Consider the following 21,218-nt stretch of genomic DNA (forward strand, 5'->3'; position numbering starts at 1 on the left):
TTTTAGTTTGTTAATATGATGAATAGCATTGATTTTTAAGTGTTAAAACAGCCCTGCATTCTTGGGATACACCCGACTTGGTCACAATGAATTATCCTGTATTGTTGGATTTAATTCGCTAATGTCTTGTTTAGAATTTTTACCTCCATTTTCATGACATTAGTTTTCTTTCTTGTAATATCTTCGTCTGGTTTTGGATTCAGGGTAATGTCAGTTTTAGAGAATGAGGACATATTTCTTCCTCTTCGTTTTTTGAGGAGAATTTGTGTAGAATTGGTATTAAATTTTCCTAAAATACTTGGTAGAATTCACCAGTGTAACCATTGGGACTGGAGTTTTCTTTGTCATAAGGTCTTTAAATAGGATTTTGTTTTCGTTTTTAAGATATAGGGCTTTTTTAGCTTATTTGTTCTTTCTTAATTGAGCTTTTGTAATTTCTCTCCTTCAAGGAATTTTACCCACTTCATCTCATCTGAGTTGTCAAATTTATTTGCGTAATGTTCATAATACTACTTTGTCACTCTTTTAATATCTGCAGAGCTTAGAAGAATGTCTTGCACGTTATAGATGCTCAATATCCATTTGTTCAACGTATGGATGAATGAATGTGAAAATGCACAGTTCTTTATACACAAAAATTATTCACGTATTTTGTTTCTGTTTTTGTTTTCTTCCTAATGCAGATTCTGATCGGTTATTGAACATTCAGGATCCAGTTGATTCAGTCAGATCAATAGAACTTAAAGAATCTGACTGTGCAGTACTTAGAGGAAAACTTAAAGAAATGGAAAATAAGGTGAACTGGCTACACACAGAGCTGCTGAAAACAAGAGAAGCTAAATCACAGTTAAAACTTCAAAATGTGGAGTGGGAACGAGAGCTCTGCCGCATGAGGTACTGAATTTCTTGGTTTTAAAGAAATATTTGAACTCTTTATATTTACTTTAATACTGTAGGTATGTAGGAGAAGTCTTATAATTGCTAACTTACCTTTTGGGATTTTACAGGGGAGAAAATTTCATTATTATTGTGGAATATGAGACTCTTGGAAATAACACAGCCAAATATAGGATATATATATATATATCCTGTATTTCTTTACAACAAATCTTTGATCCTTATCTCTCAGTTGTCCTCCAGAAAGTTTGTATTACTTTACATTCCCACTTGCAGAATTATGAAATGACCATTTTTCTCAAGGCAGAAACTTTAAAAAAAATTTATGCAGTTTGGTTCTTAACATATGAATGGATGGACTGAAAAGTAAAGTGGAAAGTGATTACTGGTTAGTTTATTCAGCATCGCTCTCATACAGAGATAAGATTAGTTCAAAGGTCTATGCTGAAAGCATGGATTACTCTTTATTTTTTAATTACTTACTGTGGATCCTGCCTTGTACCAAAAGGGATTTAAAAATGATTTACTAAATAAATAATATTCCACAAGGTAAGTTCAAAGTGTTGCAAAAGAAGAAACATAGTGTAGGGCATCAGGGAGTAGACTCCCCAGCCTCGCCTTGGATTATGCTAATTAGCGGGTCTGTGTTCTGGAAAAGACACCTGCGGATGTTACCTTCCGCTGGAGATCATGTAGGAGTCCCTGTAACACTTCAGGAAGTTGAAATTTTATCTCTCATGAACTTATAAACTTGTTTCTAAATAGCAACTTCTCTTTTAAATAGTAACTAAATTCTCTGTCCCAATGAAGGAGTAATTTATGACTATGTGGGGAAAAAAGGGTAATTTTCAATTCAATCCTTACTGAATAATTGCAAGATTTCTTTCCTACACTATTGACCAGAGTTACTCTTGTCTGAAACCCAGTAGCATTTTGTCTTTTCATTGCTACTTTTCAAACGTGTGTGTGTGTGTATATCTTTATGAAGAGATTGAAGTGAGGAAATTAAAATGTGAGACTTAGAAATGAAAAAAAAATTGAGAACCTAGAAATTCCATTAGGGTAATAAATGAGCATGTGAAGAATCACATCATAAAGTGAACTTTTAATTTTCTAACAAAATAAATTTTAAGGTAAGCATATTTCACTGCAGATGTACATTAGAACAAGAAAACAAGAAGAAGAAAAATGCTTATACATTATATGAAAAATGTAAGGATGATTTAAAAAGAAAAGAGAAACAATACAGTGAGCAAGTTGACCTGAAACAACAACTTGAAAGCACTGCCCGAGCACTAGAATGCAAACTGAAGAGCATAAGGAATAAACCAAATCAGGTAAATTAGTCATAATGTGAAAGTTTCATACCTCTAACACTGTTTCATCAATATTATTTATAATATTCTTTTGAATTAATCTATATTTTCATTTAAAACAAATAAAAGTTACCTCATCCTAAATATGAACTATGACATTTAGAGCTTAATTTACTAATTTCTTGGTGTTCTTGGCATCTAATAGATGCTCTGTCTTTTCTGAATGAAGGAATGGAAGTTAAATTGAGCTTCATCATTAACATAAGGATTGACGGTTTTGGTCCATTGAGCAAATTAACAAGTCTAATTCAAATCCAGGTGTTAATTTTGGCTTTTTGAAGTTAAAATCCAGGCTAAATCACCTTGAGACTATGATGGAACTTGTTAAATGCCTTATAAAGAAATTTTCTGTCACTGGGATTTCCAAATTTGTAGATACTGACAGGCATATGCAGAATAGATAAACAAGATTATACTGTACAGCACAGGGAGATAATATGCAAGATCTTGTGGTAGCTCACAACAAAAAAAAGTCACAATGAATATATATATGTTCATGTAGAACTGAAAAATTGTGCTCTACACTGGAATTTGACACAACACTGTAAAATGACTATAACTCAGGTTAAAAAGTGCTAAGAAAGTTTTTCTTTCATGATACTACATCCCTTGTGTTTTTGCTCTGTGATGCATTGAACTGTCATGTGTATTAGAATTTGAGTTATTTATGTGCATTAAAGGTCCCTGTGCTTAAAAAGGCTACTTCTTATTAACAGGTTGAAAAAATTTTTTTAAAGACTCCCCTCCTAAGCTTTTTTTGACTTTTTTTCATGGTGTAAAACCCAAACCCTAATGTCATATGTCTCCAGGTTTTAGAAGAGCGAAATGACGCTCAGAGAGAACTTTCCCAAGAGCAGAATGCCCAAGTAATACAAGATGAAGTCCTGGCCCATCGTCTTTCCCAACAAAAGGAGGCAGAAAAGGCTAATGAGAAAATGAATGCTGAGGTATTTTCTTTAGTCATCTTCAAACGTGTGTGTGTGAATTTGTATACTTATATAGTTTAAAAACCAAAACTGTAGGTACAGAAAGTATAGAGGGTTTTAAAAGCCTGCATATGTAAATACATTTTCTGGGGGTTTCATTTCCGGTCTATTGGATAAAGCGATATTTTGAATTCAAATCCACTTGCCGGCAACAGTGATGTAGTGACATTCACAATGGCCTCATCCAAGGAGAGGCTGTTAATATTGTCCATAGGAATTGATGAGCTTTCCATGATCCAAAACTGTTGCTACTAACGGCAAGCATTCTAGTTTCTGGCAGTGATCTCACTCCTTTGATAGATGAATGGAGAGGTTACTTTATCATTTCCACTGATGGTAAGGAGGAAAAAGTATAGCCAGTTCAGAAACCGTAGTTTGGGTGTCATTCTCCTACGTGTGATAAAAGGTAACACTCTGCTCCATGTGGTATCCGATTTCAGTACAAGGAGCTTTCGAATATAGTGATAGATACGCCATAATCTATACTTAGTGATAATTTATTGATCAGGACTTTATTTTTAATAAAACAGTTCACTGTATTTTCCTGCTGTTTCACATCCATTACTGTTATAAACAGCATGAAGAAGAAATAAAAATTATTGCAGAAGCAAATAGTCTCCTGACTTTCTAAGAAGAGCTCTGTAAATTTGACCTTCTTTACCTTTAGTGTATTCACCATTAGGGAAATAGAAGGCTTCTCTTGTGTTTATGTATTTATCCTAAAGAAGTAGCTTTGGTTTGGTGTAAGAGTCGTAGACTCAGAAGCCCTGGGGAAAACCCTGCAGCTTGCTTGTGTTTTTAACCCTTTATTCCAGAATTGTCACAGCTAAATGAGTTAACTGATGTTTGTAGATGTGCTTAGTACAGTGCTTAGGTTTATCATTTATCCGTAGATGTAATTCTTATAACTCGCTCTAAAAATGTTAGAAAGGGAGAATGATTATGGAATATTCTCAGGAAAGAATTTTTTAGGAAATCTAACCTGTCCCAATTTCTACAGAGCTAAGGCTCTTACTTTGGGGGTAGCTGTAAAGGTTAGATGTCAGATATAATTTTTAAGTGTAGTCAGATTTATGCATTTTTTATTTTAAGCCTTTTGGGTTTGTTGTATTTCAGAGAAAGAAAGGCCTTTCCGATTCTGAGCTTCTTAAACATCCTTTTGTGGTTTCTTTTTAACTTTCATGGATTCACTGTCTTTAATTAAATTTTTGAACTTTGGGGGATTTCTGGTTAAAGTTTGAGATTTGTATCCACCTTAAGTTTTTCCAGTTGGATACCCAGTTACTGCGAAGTTTTTGTTGTATAAACTTAGAGATTAGTCTTCCACTTCAAAGGAAATTATGATATGTCGGTTTATTGCATACAGTTCAAAGAGTAAGAGATGAGGGGTTTCACTTACAGGACACAATGGATTTTGAGCTGTCTGACCCAAAAGATAGCAGCGAGGTGCTTCCTCAGCAACTTCCTGAAGCTGAGCGTCAATTCCGTGGCCCAGAAATTGAGCTCCATCCCAGGAGAGATGCTCTTAGACCAACAACGTTGGTATTAGAATGTGTGCACAGAGACCGAGGCCAAGCCCAGTGTTCAAACAAGGAAACTGAACCCTTGTCTCAGAGCAAACAAGGGGACGTCATCAAATACATTGCAAAGCAGGCATTCTTGAAGGAGACAATATGTAAACTACAAAGTGAAAACACGTTGCTTCGACAGCAACTAGAGGTTGCTCGAAATGAAGCCAGAAGTGAAAAGACAGTACTTAATACTCCAGAGCCATTTCTGGATCACATGGGAAAACTTGAAGCCATGAGCAGACGAGTTCTGATGCTGGAGGAAGGAAACAAGGAGTTAATTAAAGAATGCAGATGTTTAAAGGACAGACTGTGTCAGTATGAAACGGACAGAGCAGAAATGGAAGTAAGTACCCAGAAAGGGAACTAATTTTCAGACTTCCTCAAACAAAATTCAAAGTAGTATCTGATCGAAGCTGAACGTTGAAACTAGTTGAATATAAAAAATGTGCGGGCTATAAATATATACACTGTAAAGCAGCCTAAAGGCATTTCTTGTATCCAGCAAACAAAAATTAGACCTGAGAGGTGCTTTACTTTGTGTAAAGATGCCGTGTCACCTGAAATTCTAAGAGATTAAGCTATAAGCTGTTGACAGATACAGGCAGGTCTTAGTAATTTATACTGCCCAAATCATTTTAATCTTTGTCACCACATTTTAGTATCATGAAGCAGATAAATGAAGTGCTCAGACCTAAAAGGAGTATTTTGAAATTAAGATTCAGTTGTGTGAACAAAAAAAGTAAACAAAAACAAAAAAAAAGAGAGAGAGAAAAGATTCAATTGTGTGGATTACCTTGACAGTTAATGTGTAAATGCTGTATCTTGCAGTACTTTTCCTTCAGTAGCTTTTCATACTTTGGTATGGTTGGTATAACTTTATTTTTATTCATGTCAATTGGAATTAAATTTAGAAATACTTCCGTCTCAAATCATGTATTGTTATGTCCTCTCCACTCCTTAAAGGCATCTACTTATCATTCAGTCATAATTTGGGACAAATGTAAATTTTAGCAAAACTGTGTTTGACTTAGTCTCCCCTGTTCTATTTGTAATTTACTTTGAACATTTTCTCAAATAATGTGCTCACAGTTCTCATTGCAAGGCTCAGTTACTGTCATTTGGCTCTAAGTTTGTCCAGAACAGAGGAACTGGGGCGCTCTGTGATGTTCGAGTCTGGCACTGGGGTCCCATTTTCAGACTGAGGAGGAGCAGCCAGAGTCCTGAGTGGCAGGAAGGGAGTGCCTGGGAGAGGTGGGGGGAGCCGTAGGAGCTGCAGTCCAGGAGGCAGGGGACGCCAGGTTGTCTCGGGTCCCCAAAGGCCATTGGAATATCCTCGTTTTTATTGTGAGATGGGAGTCTGTTGGAAGGATTTAAACACCAGATTGAATATGTGAAGAACTCTGAACTTAAGCCTCTAATGAGAAAGAGGGAGAATGTTCCACAGTGTGGAACTTACCACCCACCACTCATCCCACCCACACACCCCTTTCTGTCTGAGACTTCAGTGGGGGTGAAGTTCGGCCGCTTCCTGGGAGGGGCAGGGAGTGGCTGGTGGGGCTGCCTCCATTGTCTAAGTTAACTTACTGTCGGTAAGGCAGGAGGGTCACGCCTTCTGTGTGTTTAATGAAATTCAGTAAACAGGAATGTGTGCCTATTAGGAAAAGGTGAACTGATGTCTGTGGGGATAGTTCTCAAAGCCCATTTGTTGGAGTTATATATTATTAATGTAACTTAATGATAAGGTGACTGAAAATTCAGTAACAGAGTTATCTTTTTAGGCCCGTATGAGACAGCTTCAGCAAGAACTGGCTGACACCCGAAAGAAAGTGTCCACGTTGGAAGCATCCCTGGAGGTGACAGCACATCATCAAACTACTTCAGAAAATAAGAGACAGGATGGAGAGAGGAAGCCACATCAAACTGCGAGCCCAGTATGTATGAAATTCAGCACGTCGGCCGTGAACGTGCAGCGCAGAGTGTTGCAGGCCACCAGCTTTTCAGGGACAGCTTTCTTTTGCATCTTCATTATAATTTCACTTTTATTATCTTTATAATGCACTTGTTTCTTAAATGTTGACTTTCATTCTGCCATTCTTTATTTTTTTCTTATAATATTTACCCTTAGAGAAGTTGAGAATTATACCTCTTTCCTCACAGAAGTTAACTTTTTTTTCCTATTAAACAGTATGTTTTAGTGATCTCTCACCACAATGAGGCAAGCTAGATAAAATCAGAGGATAATGTTTCATGGAATGTTCCAGAAAATTGTCATGTCTCATCTTCACTTTTGTGAATGGATATAGAACCTGTGTGTATTTATTTCATGGATTTCAGAATACCTTGTGCAGAAAGGTCATTATACAAACCAGTTGAAGTTAGACATTGCCTTCATTTTCTATTCATTTTAGACATGTTGTCAAAGCATGGAGAAGTTCAGATCACATCTGTACACCCAAAATAGAGAATTAAGAAAATTGTCTAGATCCTGCCTTTGGATTTTTTTTTTTTAACTTTGTTGAGATATCATTCACATATTATAGGGGGGTTGCATAACTCAAGTGGTAGAGTGCATGCTTAGCATACACAAGGTCCTGGGTTCGATCCCCTGTACCTCCTCTAAAAATAAATAAGTAAAAATTACTTCCCTCCACCAAAAAAGAAAAATATTCACGTATCATATAATTCACCCATTTAGGATGCATCGTTAGTATCTCCTAGTATGTTCAGAGATGTGTAGCTGTCACCACAATCAATTTTAGAACATTCCCATCACCCCAAAAAGAAAGCCTGCATCCCTTGGCCATCACCCCCAGCACCGCAGCCCCCCCACCCCCCGGCAACCACTAGTCTGACTTCTGTCTCTACAGATGTGACTGTTCTGGGTATTTCCCAGGAATGGAATCACATGCTCTGCAGTCCTTCATGATTAGCTTTTTTCATTTGACAACACGTCTTCAAGGTTCATCCATGTTACAGCGCTTGTCAGTATTTCCATTTCTGTTTATTGTCGAACAGTAGTCGGTTGTGGGGCTAAACCATTTATCCATCCATCAGTTGATGGACCTTTGGGTTGCCTCTGCTTTTTGGCTATTGCTAATAATGCTGCTGTGAACATTTCTGTCCAAGTTTTGGTGTAAACATGTTCCCATTTCTTTGGGGAATATACTTAAGAATGGAAATGGTGTCATATGGGTCATATGGTAACTCTGTTTAACCTTCTGAGGACCTGCCATACTGTTTTCCAGAGTGGCTGCACCATCTAACATTTTTATCCAAAGTGTATAATTCTCCCAATTTCTATGCATTCCTGTCATCACTGGTCATCAGCTCTCCTGGTAGGTGTGAACTGGCATCTCGTTGTGGCTTTGATTTGCATTTTTCTGATGACTAAGAATGTTGGGGATCTTTTCATGTGCTTATCTGTGTATCTTCTTTGAAGACCTGTCTGTTTAGGTTTTTGCCCATTTTCAAATTGGGCTGTCTTTTTATGATTGAATTGTCAGAGTCCTTTTTGTATCCTGGGTGCAAGCCTTCGATCAGATGTAGGATTTTCAAGTATTTCCTCCTGTTCAGGAGCTTGCCTTCTTACCTTCTTGATGGTGTCTTTTGAAGAGTAGAAGTTTTTAATTTTGATGAAGTTCAGTTAATCTATTTCTGTCTTTTACTGCCCTAAGAAACAAGTGCCAGATCCAGTCATGAAGACACACGCCTGTGTTTTCTTCTAAGAACTTTGTAGGTTTAGCTCTTTCACTTAGTTAGTTTTATATATATGTTGTATGAGGTAGAGGTCGAATTTTGTTCTTTTGCATGTGGATATCCAGTTGTCCCTGTACCATTTGTTAAAAAGACTATTACTGTCTCATTCAGTTATTTGACACTCGTATTGAAAATCAATTGACTGTAAATGTGAGGGTTTCTTTTAGATTCTCAGTGGTGATGCATTGATCTATGTCTGTCCTATGCCAGTACCAATTCAGATGTTATGAGAACTCTTTCCGTGTCTTCTTGCATAGTACCAGTTGTTTTACATCATAATAAATAGTCAGTGTCGCAGAATGTCTGTAACTCCACTTCTGTGGAGATCTGCTGCGTCCTGAAGGGGCCTGTGGCCAGCTTATGCCTTGCTGACTCTGTGATATGACAGAAAATAGGCTTGCAAAGGTAAAGTCCATTCCTTCCCCCCGTTCAGACCTTTAGTTTCTCACCCAGTGCCTCCCACTTCACTCCAGTTTCCATCAAATCATGGTCACGGGATCTGCTGACTCAGTCTGCAATATACTTCATTATGTTGCACTCATTATAATTCATAGACTCATCCATAGATTTCACTACCTAGAGACAAAAGATTAAGCCTGGAAAAGATTAATTCAACCTTCCTCTTTGGAAGCCTCTCTAATCCATCATCTTGCGGTGCACGATGAAGTCCTCTTTTGGCTTGGTTCCTGTGTGTAACTCTGGTGCCAATCTTGTTCTTGGTGCAGATCCTGCATTCTCAGCTCCCTGTGTCTACCTCCTTTTACTTAAAAGGAGAGGTGCCTAGCTGTAGTCTATAGCTTAATGCATAATTAATGAAATAAATATTTCATCCCATCCAAGGAAAATTTTCCAAGAGTACAGCTGCCCTAAAATTTAGATAATATTCAATCAGTTTATCAGAAACAGATAACAGATTAGTAATTTGAATTTCAAAAGTTCAAAGCCAATCTGTGTGATATGGAGAAACATTGTGCTACAACATGAAGCTGAGACAGTCTTACCTTCCCTTACCAACGAGCTTTTAAGTAAGGTAAAGGAAAAATTGTATTTAATTTAAATACTGCCAAAGGACACTACATTTATGGTTCCTTAATATTTTATTTTCTCTCTGAGGAAAGGAAAATGAAGAGTGAGTGCTAGATTAGTAAGTTCTCAAAGCTGCCTGTTCTCTTAGAAGTTCAGTTCGTTGAGATGAGGTAAAAAGGTTGATTTTGGTAAACTGACTATTCCTAGTTGTTTTTCAATTATTAGACTTCAAATCCTGTGTCTCCTTGCTTACCAGCCTTCCTTATCCTCAAAGTTGAGGGGAGACTGTGAAATACATGCCTGTTTGTAAGAAGCTGTAATTGGAGGGGACTCTAAAGCATCTTCCTTCTCGCTAGTTCTGAGGTCTTTCTTTCAGTTACCTGCTGCTTCTCATCAGCACTTTGTCATTAATAAGATAATCTCAACGTTTGTTACATTCCAGTTTATAGGAGACCAATTTCTACTCTATTCAAGTTACATTTCTTACTGTTTTTTCATCCACTCTTCTGTTTATCTGTTTTTGCCTAACAAACTCCCCAAAGTTCAGTGGCTTAAATAAGCATTTACTTCGTTCACAACCTACACTTAGGAAAAGTGTGGCCAAGACAGCTGGCCTCTATTCCTCTCAGCTTCAGGTGGGGCAGCTCGAAGGCAGGGGGCTGGAATCACGTGAAGGTTCATCCGCTGATGTCTGATGGTTGATGTCGGCGGTGGGCTGTGGCTTAGGTGGGGTGGGCAGGTGGACCACCTCCCCTGGAACACGGAAGCTGTCTCTGTGGCCTGAGCTTGCCCGCCTGAGACTGGGTTTCAGGGTTAAGAGCGAGGCAGAAGCTGAAGTGCCTTTTCAAACCGAGCCCTGCCGTTCAGTCAGTGCCACTTTCACCGTTTTCTGTTCATTAGGAGCAGGGCACTTAAGGTTGGCCCATATTGTACCTTTTTTATGGAATTAATTTTGAAAATTTATGGAGACATTCAAAAACCAGCATAATCTACTCACTAGCCACAATGTTTTGTTACTGCTTCCATACAAGAAATCCACTTGTCCCTACTCGGTCGTGAGCAGGTCTCGGTCGCTGTGGTGTTAGGCTCAGGCTCCAGCCCAGGGTCTTACTTTCCCATCTTCACCAGGTCCAGGAGGGGCTGAGGTTCCTGGGCGTGCTTTCTGGAGTACAGCCCTTGGGTACGCGCCTCTCAGTGCTGAGGCTTGAGGATAAGGAGACACGGGTTATTTGCCGCCACACACCCAGCATTCTCCTGAACTGCTGAGGACTCCCTCACTCACAGATGGAAGATGGGAGGCCCGCTGGCCCGTACCTGTTCTGCAGTGCAGCCTGATGCTGTTGGCTCTTTGATTAGGACTTAGTCCTAACCCTGGGAGGGGTTCTCCTTCGCTGCCCTCTCTAAGCTCTTTGTTCTGTCCCTTTCATGAGCAGTGACCTGTGTTTGCAGCTGAGCAGTTCTCTCAAGCCAGCTTCCTCCTTGTAGACCTTCTAAGAAAAGAGGCCCAAAGGCCTCTTCCCATTTTGCACTGTCTTGTCTCTTTCAGTCCAAGCTAGCAAGCAGTAGTTTTGCTAGCACAGTTCTCTTTAAAACTTTGAATTTCCTGTGAATTTTATTGGGGTTCCTGCCATTGGAAAGGCTACTCTCACGTCTTTTTGAGATAAACTCTTCACCTTGGGCTTCCTGTGAAGCTGTTGGGGGGCCATGCCTTTGAAATTCTTATGCTTTTAAGATCTTTAAAGGAATTTGAGGCAGCACGTTAAATCTTTCCAAGGTCTTAACAAAGTCTTGGCTTCATCTTCAGACTGTTTTCCTGGCAGCACCCTAGATTTGATCTTAGCCCGGAAGCCATTTCTCTGCTTACCCATTATGTGACCATTGGGCATGTGGAGATGCTTTAAATGGGATACAGATATTTGAACCCAGTGAGTCCTGGTTCCTTTATATTTAATAATCTTTTTGTTTGTTTTAGCGTATCTCATCAACTTTACTTTCAGCTGTTCGGTAGCAAGAGTCCCGTTGCCTCCGGTTTCAGGGTCGTCATTTTCTTCCCTGGCCTAGAAGCCTTCACTCTCAGCCCTTCAAGGGCCCTCAGGCTTCCACTAACAGTCTCGTGGACACTTTGGGTTTTCACTCTTACTCTTCTCTGCATCTGTTCAGGTTTCACCTACCTCCAGGTGCAAAGGCGTCCCCACATTTTGGGTTCTTTTTTAATGGCTGTGCCCCATTTTTAATATCAATATCTGTGCCAGTTATTTGTTGCTAATAATTTATATAATAAACTGCCTCAAAACCTGGTGACTCAAAACAGCATTTGCTTGGTTCCCAAATCTGTGTTTAGACAAGGCTCAGTGGAGCCAGCCCATTTCTTCTCCACTTGGCATCAAGCGGGCACTAGAATAATCTAAAGGCTTGTTCATGCCCATGTCTGGAAGTTGGAGCTGGCTTTGGTTAAGGATATTCCCTGGAGTCATCAGCTGGGACAGCTGTGTGTACAAAGACTCAGTAGGTGGCCTGGGCTTCACAGCGTGGTGGCTGGGTTCTAAGGGTGAGCGTCCCTATGGAGTGAAAGTCAGAGGCCATTTAGCCTTAGAAATCACACAGCAGTGCCCCCACATTCTGTCCCCTAGAAACCAGTTAACTGAGGCCAGTACCTACTTCAGGGGAGGGAATTTCGCAGGGGAAGTGTCAAGGAATTTGTAGAGATGTTTTACAACCACCACCTCCGCCTGCCTTGTCTTAGCAAACAATCCTTCTGTCTGAAGGAGAGCAGTTCTTCCCAAGTCAGTGTCACTGAAATTCCAGCAAGTTTTTTTGTTTGTTTTTGTTGAGTATGTTCTCTTGTTTTGTGGCGAGCCACACAGGATTACAAGAATGAAGGCTGTTTTGTTTGTTTAGAAAAGTGTATGGGTCATCTTACTAAACCACTACACTAGGAGATGGATTTCTCCTTAACTCTGTGAATCATTCATTGCTCCTTGGAATGCAATTCAAACAAGCATAAGATATTTGTAGTTCAGAGAAGGGCTTATGGCATTAGAATCCATATTTGTAAGATGTATTAATTGCAGTCTTTTTTTCAAAGTCTTGTTTTGGGAGGCATTTATTAATTCAGCCCTAAGTAATTCAATATGATCTCCCTAAAACTTTAAAAATCATGAAGAGTTAAGACTTGGGGAAGGAAGGGGTAGGGTAAGAGACTTTCTACTAAGAGGTGCCTTGTAGTCATTTTATGTAGGAAAGACATGAAACAATTACAGAAACATCAGAGTGTAAAATCAAGTACAAATGTATAACAAAGATGATGACAGTGAACAGTATATTTCTGTGACTCTTGGTGGTTTGAACTTTTTTTCTTGATTTTCTGAGTAGTTTGAGTTTCTCCATTCCACAAGGTAGATATACCATTTTATTGTAACTGAATTTATTTCAACCTTTGATGCTGGGTTAGAGTTAGGCTGTTCTCAGTCTGCTAACCTCATTACCAAACAGTTTTACCTTTTTCACGCAGAATGCTGATCTTCCAGCAAAAGACGAATCTACGTCTTCAGTACTTCTCCGTCTGAGTGCAGAAACTCAGCTTCTTCTAAAGGAGATATTATCTGTGAAACAGATGCAAAAGAAATGTGAAGCACTAGAGGAGGAGAAGAAGAAGTTGGAGGAAGAAGCAGAAAACCTCAGACGTCACCTCGAAATGAATACAGTGGAACACAGTCAAGTGGAGCAGGACAAACGGGAGACTGAAGAACAAACAAGACGGGATGTAGTAAAAACACTGAAAAAATTCAGGCGAGCTGTGCAGTACAGACGGGAAACTGAAAAGCAAGGAAGACATGATGTAGTAGAAAAACTGAAAGAAATCAGCCAGTTTTTACAGGTGAGACACTGATCTGTAAGGTGCTTTAACTCACTTCGCAGAGAATTACAGTTCGGATGTGTACATTTTATGTGTTCCCTCTACTTCCCATATAGCAGTTTGTTTTGTAGATTTCTGGAAGGAAGGCCGCATTTGTTACTCCCTTTAAATAAATCAGTTTCCATCATTACTATCACTAAATTGATGTTTCAGAACAACTCTCACTAGACAATCATTTTTAAGACCAATTGGTGTAAATCAAGACCACTAGGAGGAAAAGCATATATTGTGATGTAAATACTGTGCCACATTCTTGGATTACTCCTAGGTTGTATTCTTCAATTTTTAAAAGTTTAGATTGATCCTATTATTCTTTGAACTATCACATTACATGAGTACTAATATAAGGGTGATTCCACTTTCATTTCATAATTCAGATTTAATTCACTTGACATTGATGATAAGTATTTTAAAGTTCAGCTTTTTTTCCACACTTAAAATTGCTCTCTGAATCACTGACTCAAAACTAAAGGGAACAAATAGACTGTAATTACTCAGGTTGTAAGTATTTTTAAAATTGTGTCCTTTTAATTTGCTGTAGGCACAAGCAGCATCTCAGGAAGACTTGCTCAGAGAGTGTAAACGTGCTTCAGTGAGCCAGATGGAACACAGAGTTCAAGACCTGGAAACGGAACTGAGAAGGAAAACTTCTCAGTTTGATTGTAATGAAAAAGAATTGGAAAAATACAGGCAGCTGTACCTGGAAGAGCTAAAAAATAGAGTGTCACTGGCAAATCAACTAAACTCGTAAGTCAAAACATAGAATTATACAAAATAATTTAGGTCACTAATTTGTCTCTAAGGCATCATTTTTATTGAGCCAGGTTCGTGAGGTGGGTAGCAAGTGAACGCTGACTAGACAGTGTAATTTTGGGAAATGGTGTTAGTAAATGAACTCTCCTTTAAAATGTCAGTCCAGGGCAGTTTGCATCTCCCTGCCTTTTGTTGCTTTTACATGACTTTATTTTTTAATTTGCATATATTTAACCTGGTCTAGTCTTTAAGCTAGGGGTTTTGCAAACTTTGTAATTTAGACAGCCATATTATCACAAAATTTCTAGTTGGAATTCCCATAAATAGAAACGTTAATGAGTTTAAAGTTAACTGTGTTTTGGAAGAGTACAACATAAACCCAAGGGGCCCCATGCTGGTGTTTGGTGAATTTACTTTCTTGATTGTGATATTTGGTGTCACTGCTCGTGGGCACCCTGAGACGAAGTACTGTGTCCTTCTAAGTTTGTCTCCGCTACGTAAAGGCATGCTTGGTGAGTAGGGGAAATTCACATCGGGGTGAAGGGCAGTATAGTGGTTCACAAAGTGGCTAAAAAGAATGTGGTGGCCTGCCCGAGGGGGTGTGTGGAAGACCGAAAGGGCGAGTCCCACCTCCGGTGCCTGAGTAGCAGTGTTATGAGCTACAGGTCTCCCCGCTATCCAAAACTAGAGTGTTCCTATGAAAGTTGTCCATGTAAAGCAAAAAGGCAGTTACCTTAGGACACATCTTGCTGGTGGATACATAAAATAAATAATGCATAAAGCACAGGTGCTCACAGACACAGTCCGAAGCCGTGGCGGCGTGATGCCGGGATACTGTGTGGTTCTGGGGAAGGAGCTCGGTGGGGCCCCCTCTCGCTGCTCGGGGTGCCCATTGCCCCCCTGATGGCTTGGGCTAAAACAAGCACCCAGTGCTATTCTGGCTTTTTGCTTTTTTTTTTTTTTTATGAAAGTGAAAATCCGCTTGAGGTTTTTTTTTGGTTGTGGAAAGCAGGTGCTGATGTAGGCCTCTGGTAAAAGCAAAGTAACAAAGTGAGCTTTGGGACATTGGGGGACACTTGAAATTGCCCCTGGCGCTGTCGTAGTTCTTTCCCACCATCGACTCTGCCGCCTGGTGCCCCCCAGAGGTGGTGGCTCTAAACTGTTGCTCAGTGCCGCGTGCTTGATTTCTCCCAGGTAATGCGTGAAATGTGTATATGAGGGGGGTGAAAGCAAATGCTTGAAAATGGCTTTGAGGGATGGTTTATTTTTTATTTCTGAACTGGTTTCCTGAGGGTGAGTATGTCTAGGTGCAGCCAGTGCAGAAGGCAGCGGGGATCCTCTGTGGGGGCGTCTCCATCTCTGACTCTCCCCATGTTGAAGTACTTGTTAGTTAAGCACTCCCCCACCAGGCACATAACGTCGTTCTTCAGGACAGTTTTAAACTGTAATCATTTACAGTAGGTCTGTGCTGACTTATTTTTGGGTGTCAAAACAGTTTAACGGGACAATCTGTTTACTATTATAGCAACTTTAGAAATACACATCACTTAGGAAAAAAACGAAATGAATGAAATCTGCTTTGCGATCCTCGCAGGGCTAATGAGAGGCTGGCCGAGATGAACACTGAACTTCAGCTGGAGAAACAGCACAAGAGTTCTTTCCTCGGCTCTGTTCCCGCACGGCCTGTTGATAGACCGCCTGCTGCTGAAAGTTCTAGTACTGCTGAAAGTTCTAGTACTAGCGTGGAGCCCGAATGGAGTCGTCTTACTCGAAAAAGGCGCTTCAGGAATTTTCCACACCCTACAACCAGCATGAGCGATCTGTTGAAGGTTAGTTATTTTATCTTCTTTCCCTTGGGCTTCAGATTTCTGATATAATTCTTGTTTTTAATTTGATGAAATTCTGAGTTGTTTATTTGACTTACGCACACTAAGTAAAAGCCATAATTAATTGTGCTAATGAAGGAGACACAAATTTTATTTTTAAAGTCCCAGGACTTGTAATTTTCAAGAGATACCTGTCATTAACTTTATTCAATAAATGCAACTAAAGTGACAAATTTTAAAATTCTTAAAAAGCTCCATTTTAAATTCTATTTTAGAAATTAAGTATTATTGCCTAATAACTGGAGATACACTTTCCAGTGTTTGGCTTAGCTTCTGATTGATTTTCGTTTGGCATTGGTTCCTAGTCATTTTCAAGTTTTGCTGCACCCCAGTTTATCTACCCCTCAGCATAAGTAAATGATTGGCATCGAGATACTTAATCACATATGGATGTTTTTTATTTAAAGGAACCCAAGGTAAATTCTTTTTATGAATTCAATAAACTTGTAACGCTAAAAACATTTTCTGTTTTGAAGTTTAAAATTTTTATCATTTCCTTCTGTAAGAGTACATTCTTAATTACTATTTTACTTACAGCATTGTTATTTTAATTGTTATAAAATGTCTTATTGAGCAATTGTAGAACATTTCTAAAGATGTAGTCAAGTAAAGCAAATATTTAAGTTTTTAAAATGAAGTTCGCTTATGTCTCTGTCTTGCCCTCACCTGCAGGAATACCGAGGTGGCAACGATAGGGAGTCTTTAAATTACAACCAGTTTTCGTTGTGTATCGTTGTTAAAATAGCCATTGAAATCGGTGCGCGTGGGTTTATGGTTTGATGATGTTTTCATGATCTTGATGTAGAGAAGGGTAGCACGGGCCCTTGTTGAGTGAGGTCTCAACCTGCTTTTTCTCACTTGGCTTCATGTCATAATAAATCAAAGAAGAAAAGCTCAGGTTTCATAGACAGTGTTGTGGGTAAATTGAGTGTAAGTGCTTCAGAGTCATGAAACCGGACTGCGTGGTGTTAAAAAAAAATGCATGGCTAACACTTCCATCAGTGGCTAAGCATGATGCAAACTCGAAATGTTTTCATTCGTTGTCACCAAAAACTCACGAGTGTGTCACTTTACAGGATGATGGTGAAAGAGTGTGAGTGCAAAAGCAATGCAGGAGAAGACTCCTGAGGACAGTTGTTTCCTTTAATGTTTTTGGAGGAAAGAGGTGTCTGTTTTTTAGTACTTCTAGGTACACAGGAAAATAATTTATTTTAAACTCAGTGTTGTAGTTCCAAGGTACACGTAGTTCTTCTGTGGGGCCGTGGGGCCGAATCATGCTAGGTTGAGCAGGGAGGTTAACAAGCCCCGCTCTGTCCAGGTGCAGAGACACGGCTCCCTCGGCGCTGCCTGGCGCCTCACAGGAGCTATTATTGTACAGTTACTGCTTACAGATTTCTTAGTAGACTTAGAGAAGGAAGATGCCTTGTGGAATTGCTAGGGATGTAATTACTTCTGCTGGGAAAACATAAAGTAATGCTATGGGAGCTGTGAACATACTGTTTAAAATGACAGAAAGGGATGGGTTTTTGCATGGGGCTTAACAAAACAACAGACTTCCACAGCTTTTCAGCTATGGTTCTAGAAAGCAAAATGTCAAAAATGGCATTGAGATTGAATGTAACATTCTCCTTTATGTGCAAGGTTTTAACATTTTGGACTGTTCCTACTGTGAAGTTCCAGCTTACTCAGCATTTTTTTTTTTCTAACTTGACAGAAGTATTGCTCTAAGTCTGTGATTTTAGTCATGCTGGTGGTCGAAGCAAGTTTTTTCCAGTTCATAACACTTGGGTTTATTGCCTCTCTTACTGTTGCATGAAGTACAGCCTTGTCCCTTGACATGGTTGTAGTGGTAACAGATGGGACCCCATATCTGCTTTGCCAGTTTGTACCCTCAGATTTCACATTCTAGTTATTTCTGGGATGTTTTGTCCTACATGTCAGAAGCAATTTTACAGTTTTACTCAATTGTGTTATTTAATTATGTTACTATAAAATACAAAAAGTTAAAATTAGCCTGAGCAGATACGTCACTGTTAGATTTTCTTGCACATAGAATTTTTTTCTGAGAACTGAAAACTTAAAAATTGATCCCAGACAGTATTATAACAGACAAAATTTCTCTGTTTTAAAGACTTTTTTATGTTCAAGAGCTTTTAAGTATTGGTGTGCCTAACATGAAGCATGGCCACAATAGTTAATAAATGTCCTTCAAATCTATTTTAAATAGGAAGACTAAACTTTACACTCACCGATTTTGGACTTTTGGTGTATTACTGACACTTTCGAACATTTTCTAATGACTTATTTAACTAATTTTTAAATTTCTCAAATGTCCATTCAGTTTAGCAGCCCCTTTTCTAAATGGGATTATACCCGTGCACCAGAGCTAAAACGATTAATATTCCGAAGACTTTAACTTTTTACATGACATGACACAGCACTGCATCTCAGCAGGATCTGGTCACGTTTCTTTTAAAAGTAGGCTTCCAAGGCAGCGCACATTCACTCTGAATTTTAATTCTAATCAAACTATCACAGTAGTTAAGCTCACTTCTCATAAGGCAGAGGCAGAGTTCAGTAACCTTGTTTCTGGTATCAGCTCTCTGCCCTGTGGACTCCCTCCTGCCCTCGTTCCATTTTGTCTGAATGGACAAATGAGGAAGCGTGTTATCTTTTGAAAGCCAGTCACTCAGCTTCTTCCAGTTCTTTTTCTTTCATTCACTTTTTTCTCTGTAGTTAATTTTTTAGCTCCTTGATCAACAAATTCTTTATTTCTTTTCTCTGAAGCAAAATACATGTATTTAATAGTTACAAACTGACAAGTGTCATTTCCTTCATTAACCTGTTTACAACAGTATGATGAATCAGAGCGGTTAAATGACTTGATTTTATTACATTTCTGGAATTGTACTTATTTTTATAACATTTAAAATAAGAATGATACCAAGTTTTAACTTAAAAGTATCAATAATCTGAAAATATATTCACTTTGGAAATGAACATGTGTGTCTACATGTGTGGCAAGTCTGTTTTTATCAAATTGATCTCAGAAAGGGCAGCATTATCTTCCAGCTTGTGACCTCAGTTTTGACCTCAATCCTGCAGTGTCCCCAGTGGGACCTTCCATTTCTATGGGACATAGTCTGCAAACCGCCAGTTATGAGAGAATCCTCCTAATTAAAAATCATTAGAATTAAAACTTGCTGTTACATTGTCTTCCTGTGTATAATTTTCTCACCTTACTGTGTTTTTGTTAAATGGAAAAGTTTAAGTAAAACTGCAGGTGCCTTCTCCTTATTAATGTTGGACTTCAGACCACTTCCACCATCAGGACATGGGGGTCCTCACCTAGATATAAGCATAAAGGTCCCAGAAGTACGTGTTTAGGAAAATAGCTTTGCAGAGGAAAAGAGAGTAATCTTACATTCAACTCATGTAAAAGTGTGATCTACATTTTGCATAGTGTTTATTAATGGTTATATGAAATTATTTCAGTCAAGGCTTCTCCCTTCATCTGCTAGGCGTTTTTCACTTCACAGGACCCTCCTGGCACTGTTGTCATGTTGTTGATGGCATAAGGCCTCTCTAGAATGCTCTTGTCAGACAGTGTTATGGAAAACAGTCTCTGAAAATACTGGCAAATGGTAGCCCCAAATTTTGTCTTTGCACCTAACATTTACAGAAGCCTCGGCTCTCATATCGCTGTTACCACCGCAGTGTTTATGTCTGGTGTACTGTTTAGAACCTGTTTAGTGAGCGGGTGACTTTCATAAGAAAGGTTTTTAAAAGAGCACTCTAGATGGGGACACTTGTAGTTTGAAGTGTCCCCACACATTTCATAATTAAATACGTAACTAATTAAGTCAAGTTTCAAAAAGTTGGCCCTAGTCTCTAGAACGGAAACAAAGTTACAGTTAAAGAATTAGGTATTGTTTTCCTTGTTTCTAGCTCTAGGAAGTTGTGAATCAGAAACCAACTTTGAAAACTGGCGCTAGCCTCTCCTTTTCTTCTCTTCAAGCAGATTTTCTGACATAAATATTTTAGTCATCTACAGAGAGCAAAACACATTTGCTTAACTTGTCTGCAAGTAGAATTTTCACTTGACATTATTATAACAGAACCCCTTTCTTCATTTTATGTATCTACGATTCTGTGCTAAAAACATTAGCATAGAACAGACCTTAAAATTTTAGTTTTCTAAAAGTGCAGGAATGGAAAGCTCATTTTAAGGAAAAATCCATTAAAGTTAAAAAAAGCTAAACTTTTACAAAGGGCAGTTTTTCTAAGAACTGCAGAGCAATGAATTCAGTGTGAGACATGACTTGAACTGTTGAAACTCTTCGTGCCAATGAGATCGGGCGTTGCCCTCTGAGATTATGTGCATCGGACAGGGCAGGGCTCACTGTGCTTTCCATCAGGGGAATCTAAGTAGCCTCACAGATATGTGTTCTCTGTTATCTAAAATCAAAGTAAGTAGGAATTTATTTTATTTTATTCATGTGATTATTTTTCTGTTTAAGCAATCCCCACGTTAAGTCAAGTCTCTAAAAGTATTATTTAAAGGCCACATTTCATAAGCTAGCTGTCATTCCTATGATAGTGTTTCTTGTTTCACTTAAACATTAAAAATATTTGACTTATTGCAGATGCGGAAGAAGCTGATAAACAATATATCTAGAGAATTAAAAGAAGGTATGTTGCCAACATTTCTGAATTAAATTTAGACGTTGATTTCTGAAATACACTGTAAACAGTAAATGGCACCCCTTTCTATTGCTTGAATAACAGATACCATGTTAAGCTTTTTTCTTACACATAGCTGATGAAAAATGTGAGCGCATAATTTCATTCATAATGATATATTTATTCCTCATTTATACATCATGATCCATAGCTTTAAAAAAAAAAAACTCAAGAAGTCTGTGTTCTCTATTTCTGGCTGTGCCCTTCCTCTCCTGCTGTCCCCATGGGCCTGTCACCTGCACACGGCCCTGTTCTCAGAAAGCGTGGAGGTCATCAGCTTCTCGAGTTCCTGGTAGTGACTGAGGCCA

The 21,218-nt window shown here is 38.8% G+C and overlaps 1 protein-coding gene across 1 annotated transcript in view; it reads left to right on the forward strand.

Moving 5' to 3' along the window:
• LOC107035099 (ankyrin repeat domain-containing protein 26-like) overlaps positions 1-21,218 on the forward strand; it is a gene marked incomplete at its 5' end in the record, with an annotated part of 48,800 nt that overhangs the window by 26,504 nt on the left and 1,078 nt on the right. Inside the window, 9 exons of the mRNA XM_072954251.1 lie at positions 684-894; positions 2,051-2,234; positions 3,083-3,220; positions 4,661-5,173; positions 6,609-6,761; positions 13,124-13,489; positions 14,070-14,275; positions 15,876-16,110; positions 20,814-20,859. Coding sequence (XP_072810352.1) covers positions 684-894; positions 2,051-2,234; positions 3,083-3,220; positions 4,661-5,173; positions 6,609-6,761; positions 13,124-13,489; positions 14,070-14,275; positions 15,876-16,110; positions 20,814-20,859 — 2,052 coding nt within the window. The remainder of the gene's footprint in view (positions 1-683; positions 895-2,050; positions 2,235-3,082; positions 3,221-4,660; positions 5,174-6,608; positions 6,762-13,123; positions 13,490-14,069; positions 14,276-15,875; positions 16,111-20,813; positions 20,860-21,218) is intronic.

The sequence above is a fragment of the Vicugna pacos genome, chromosome 34 (assembly GCF_048564905.1).
Source record: "Vicugna pacos chromosome 34, VicPac4, whole genome shotgun sequence".
Classification (NCBI taxonomy): domain Eukaryota; kingdom Metazoa; phylum Chordata; class Mammalia; order Artiodactyla; family Camelidae; genus Vicugna; species Vicugna pacos.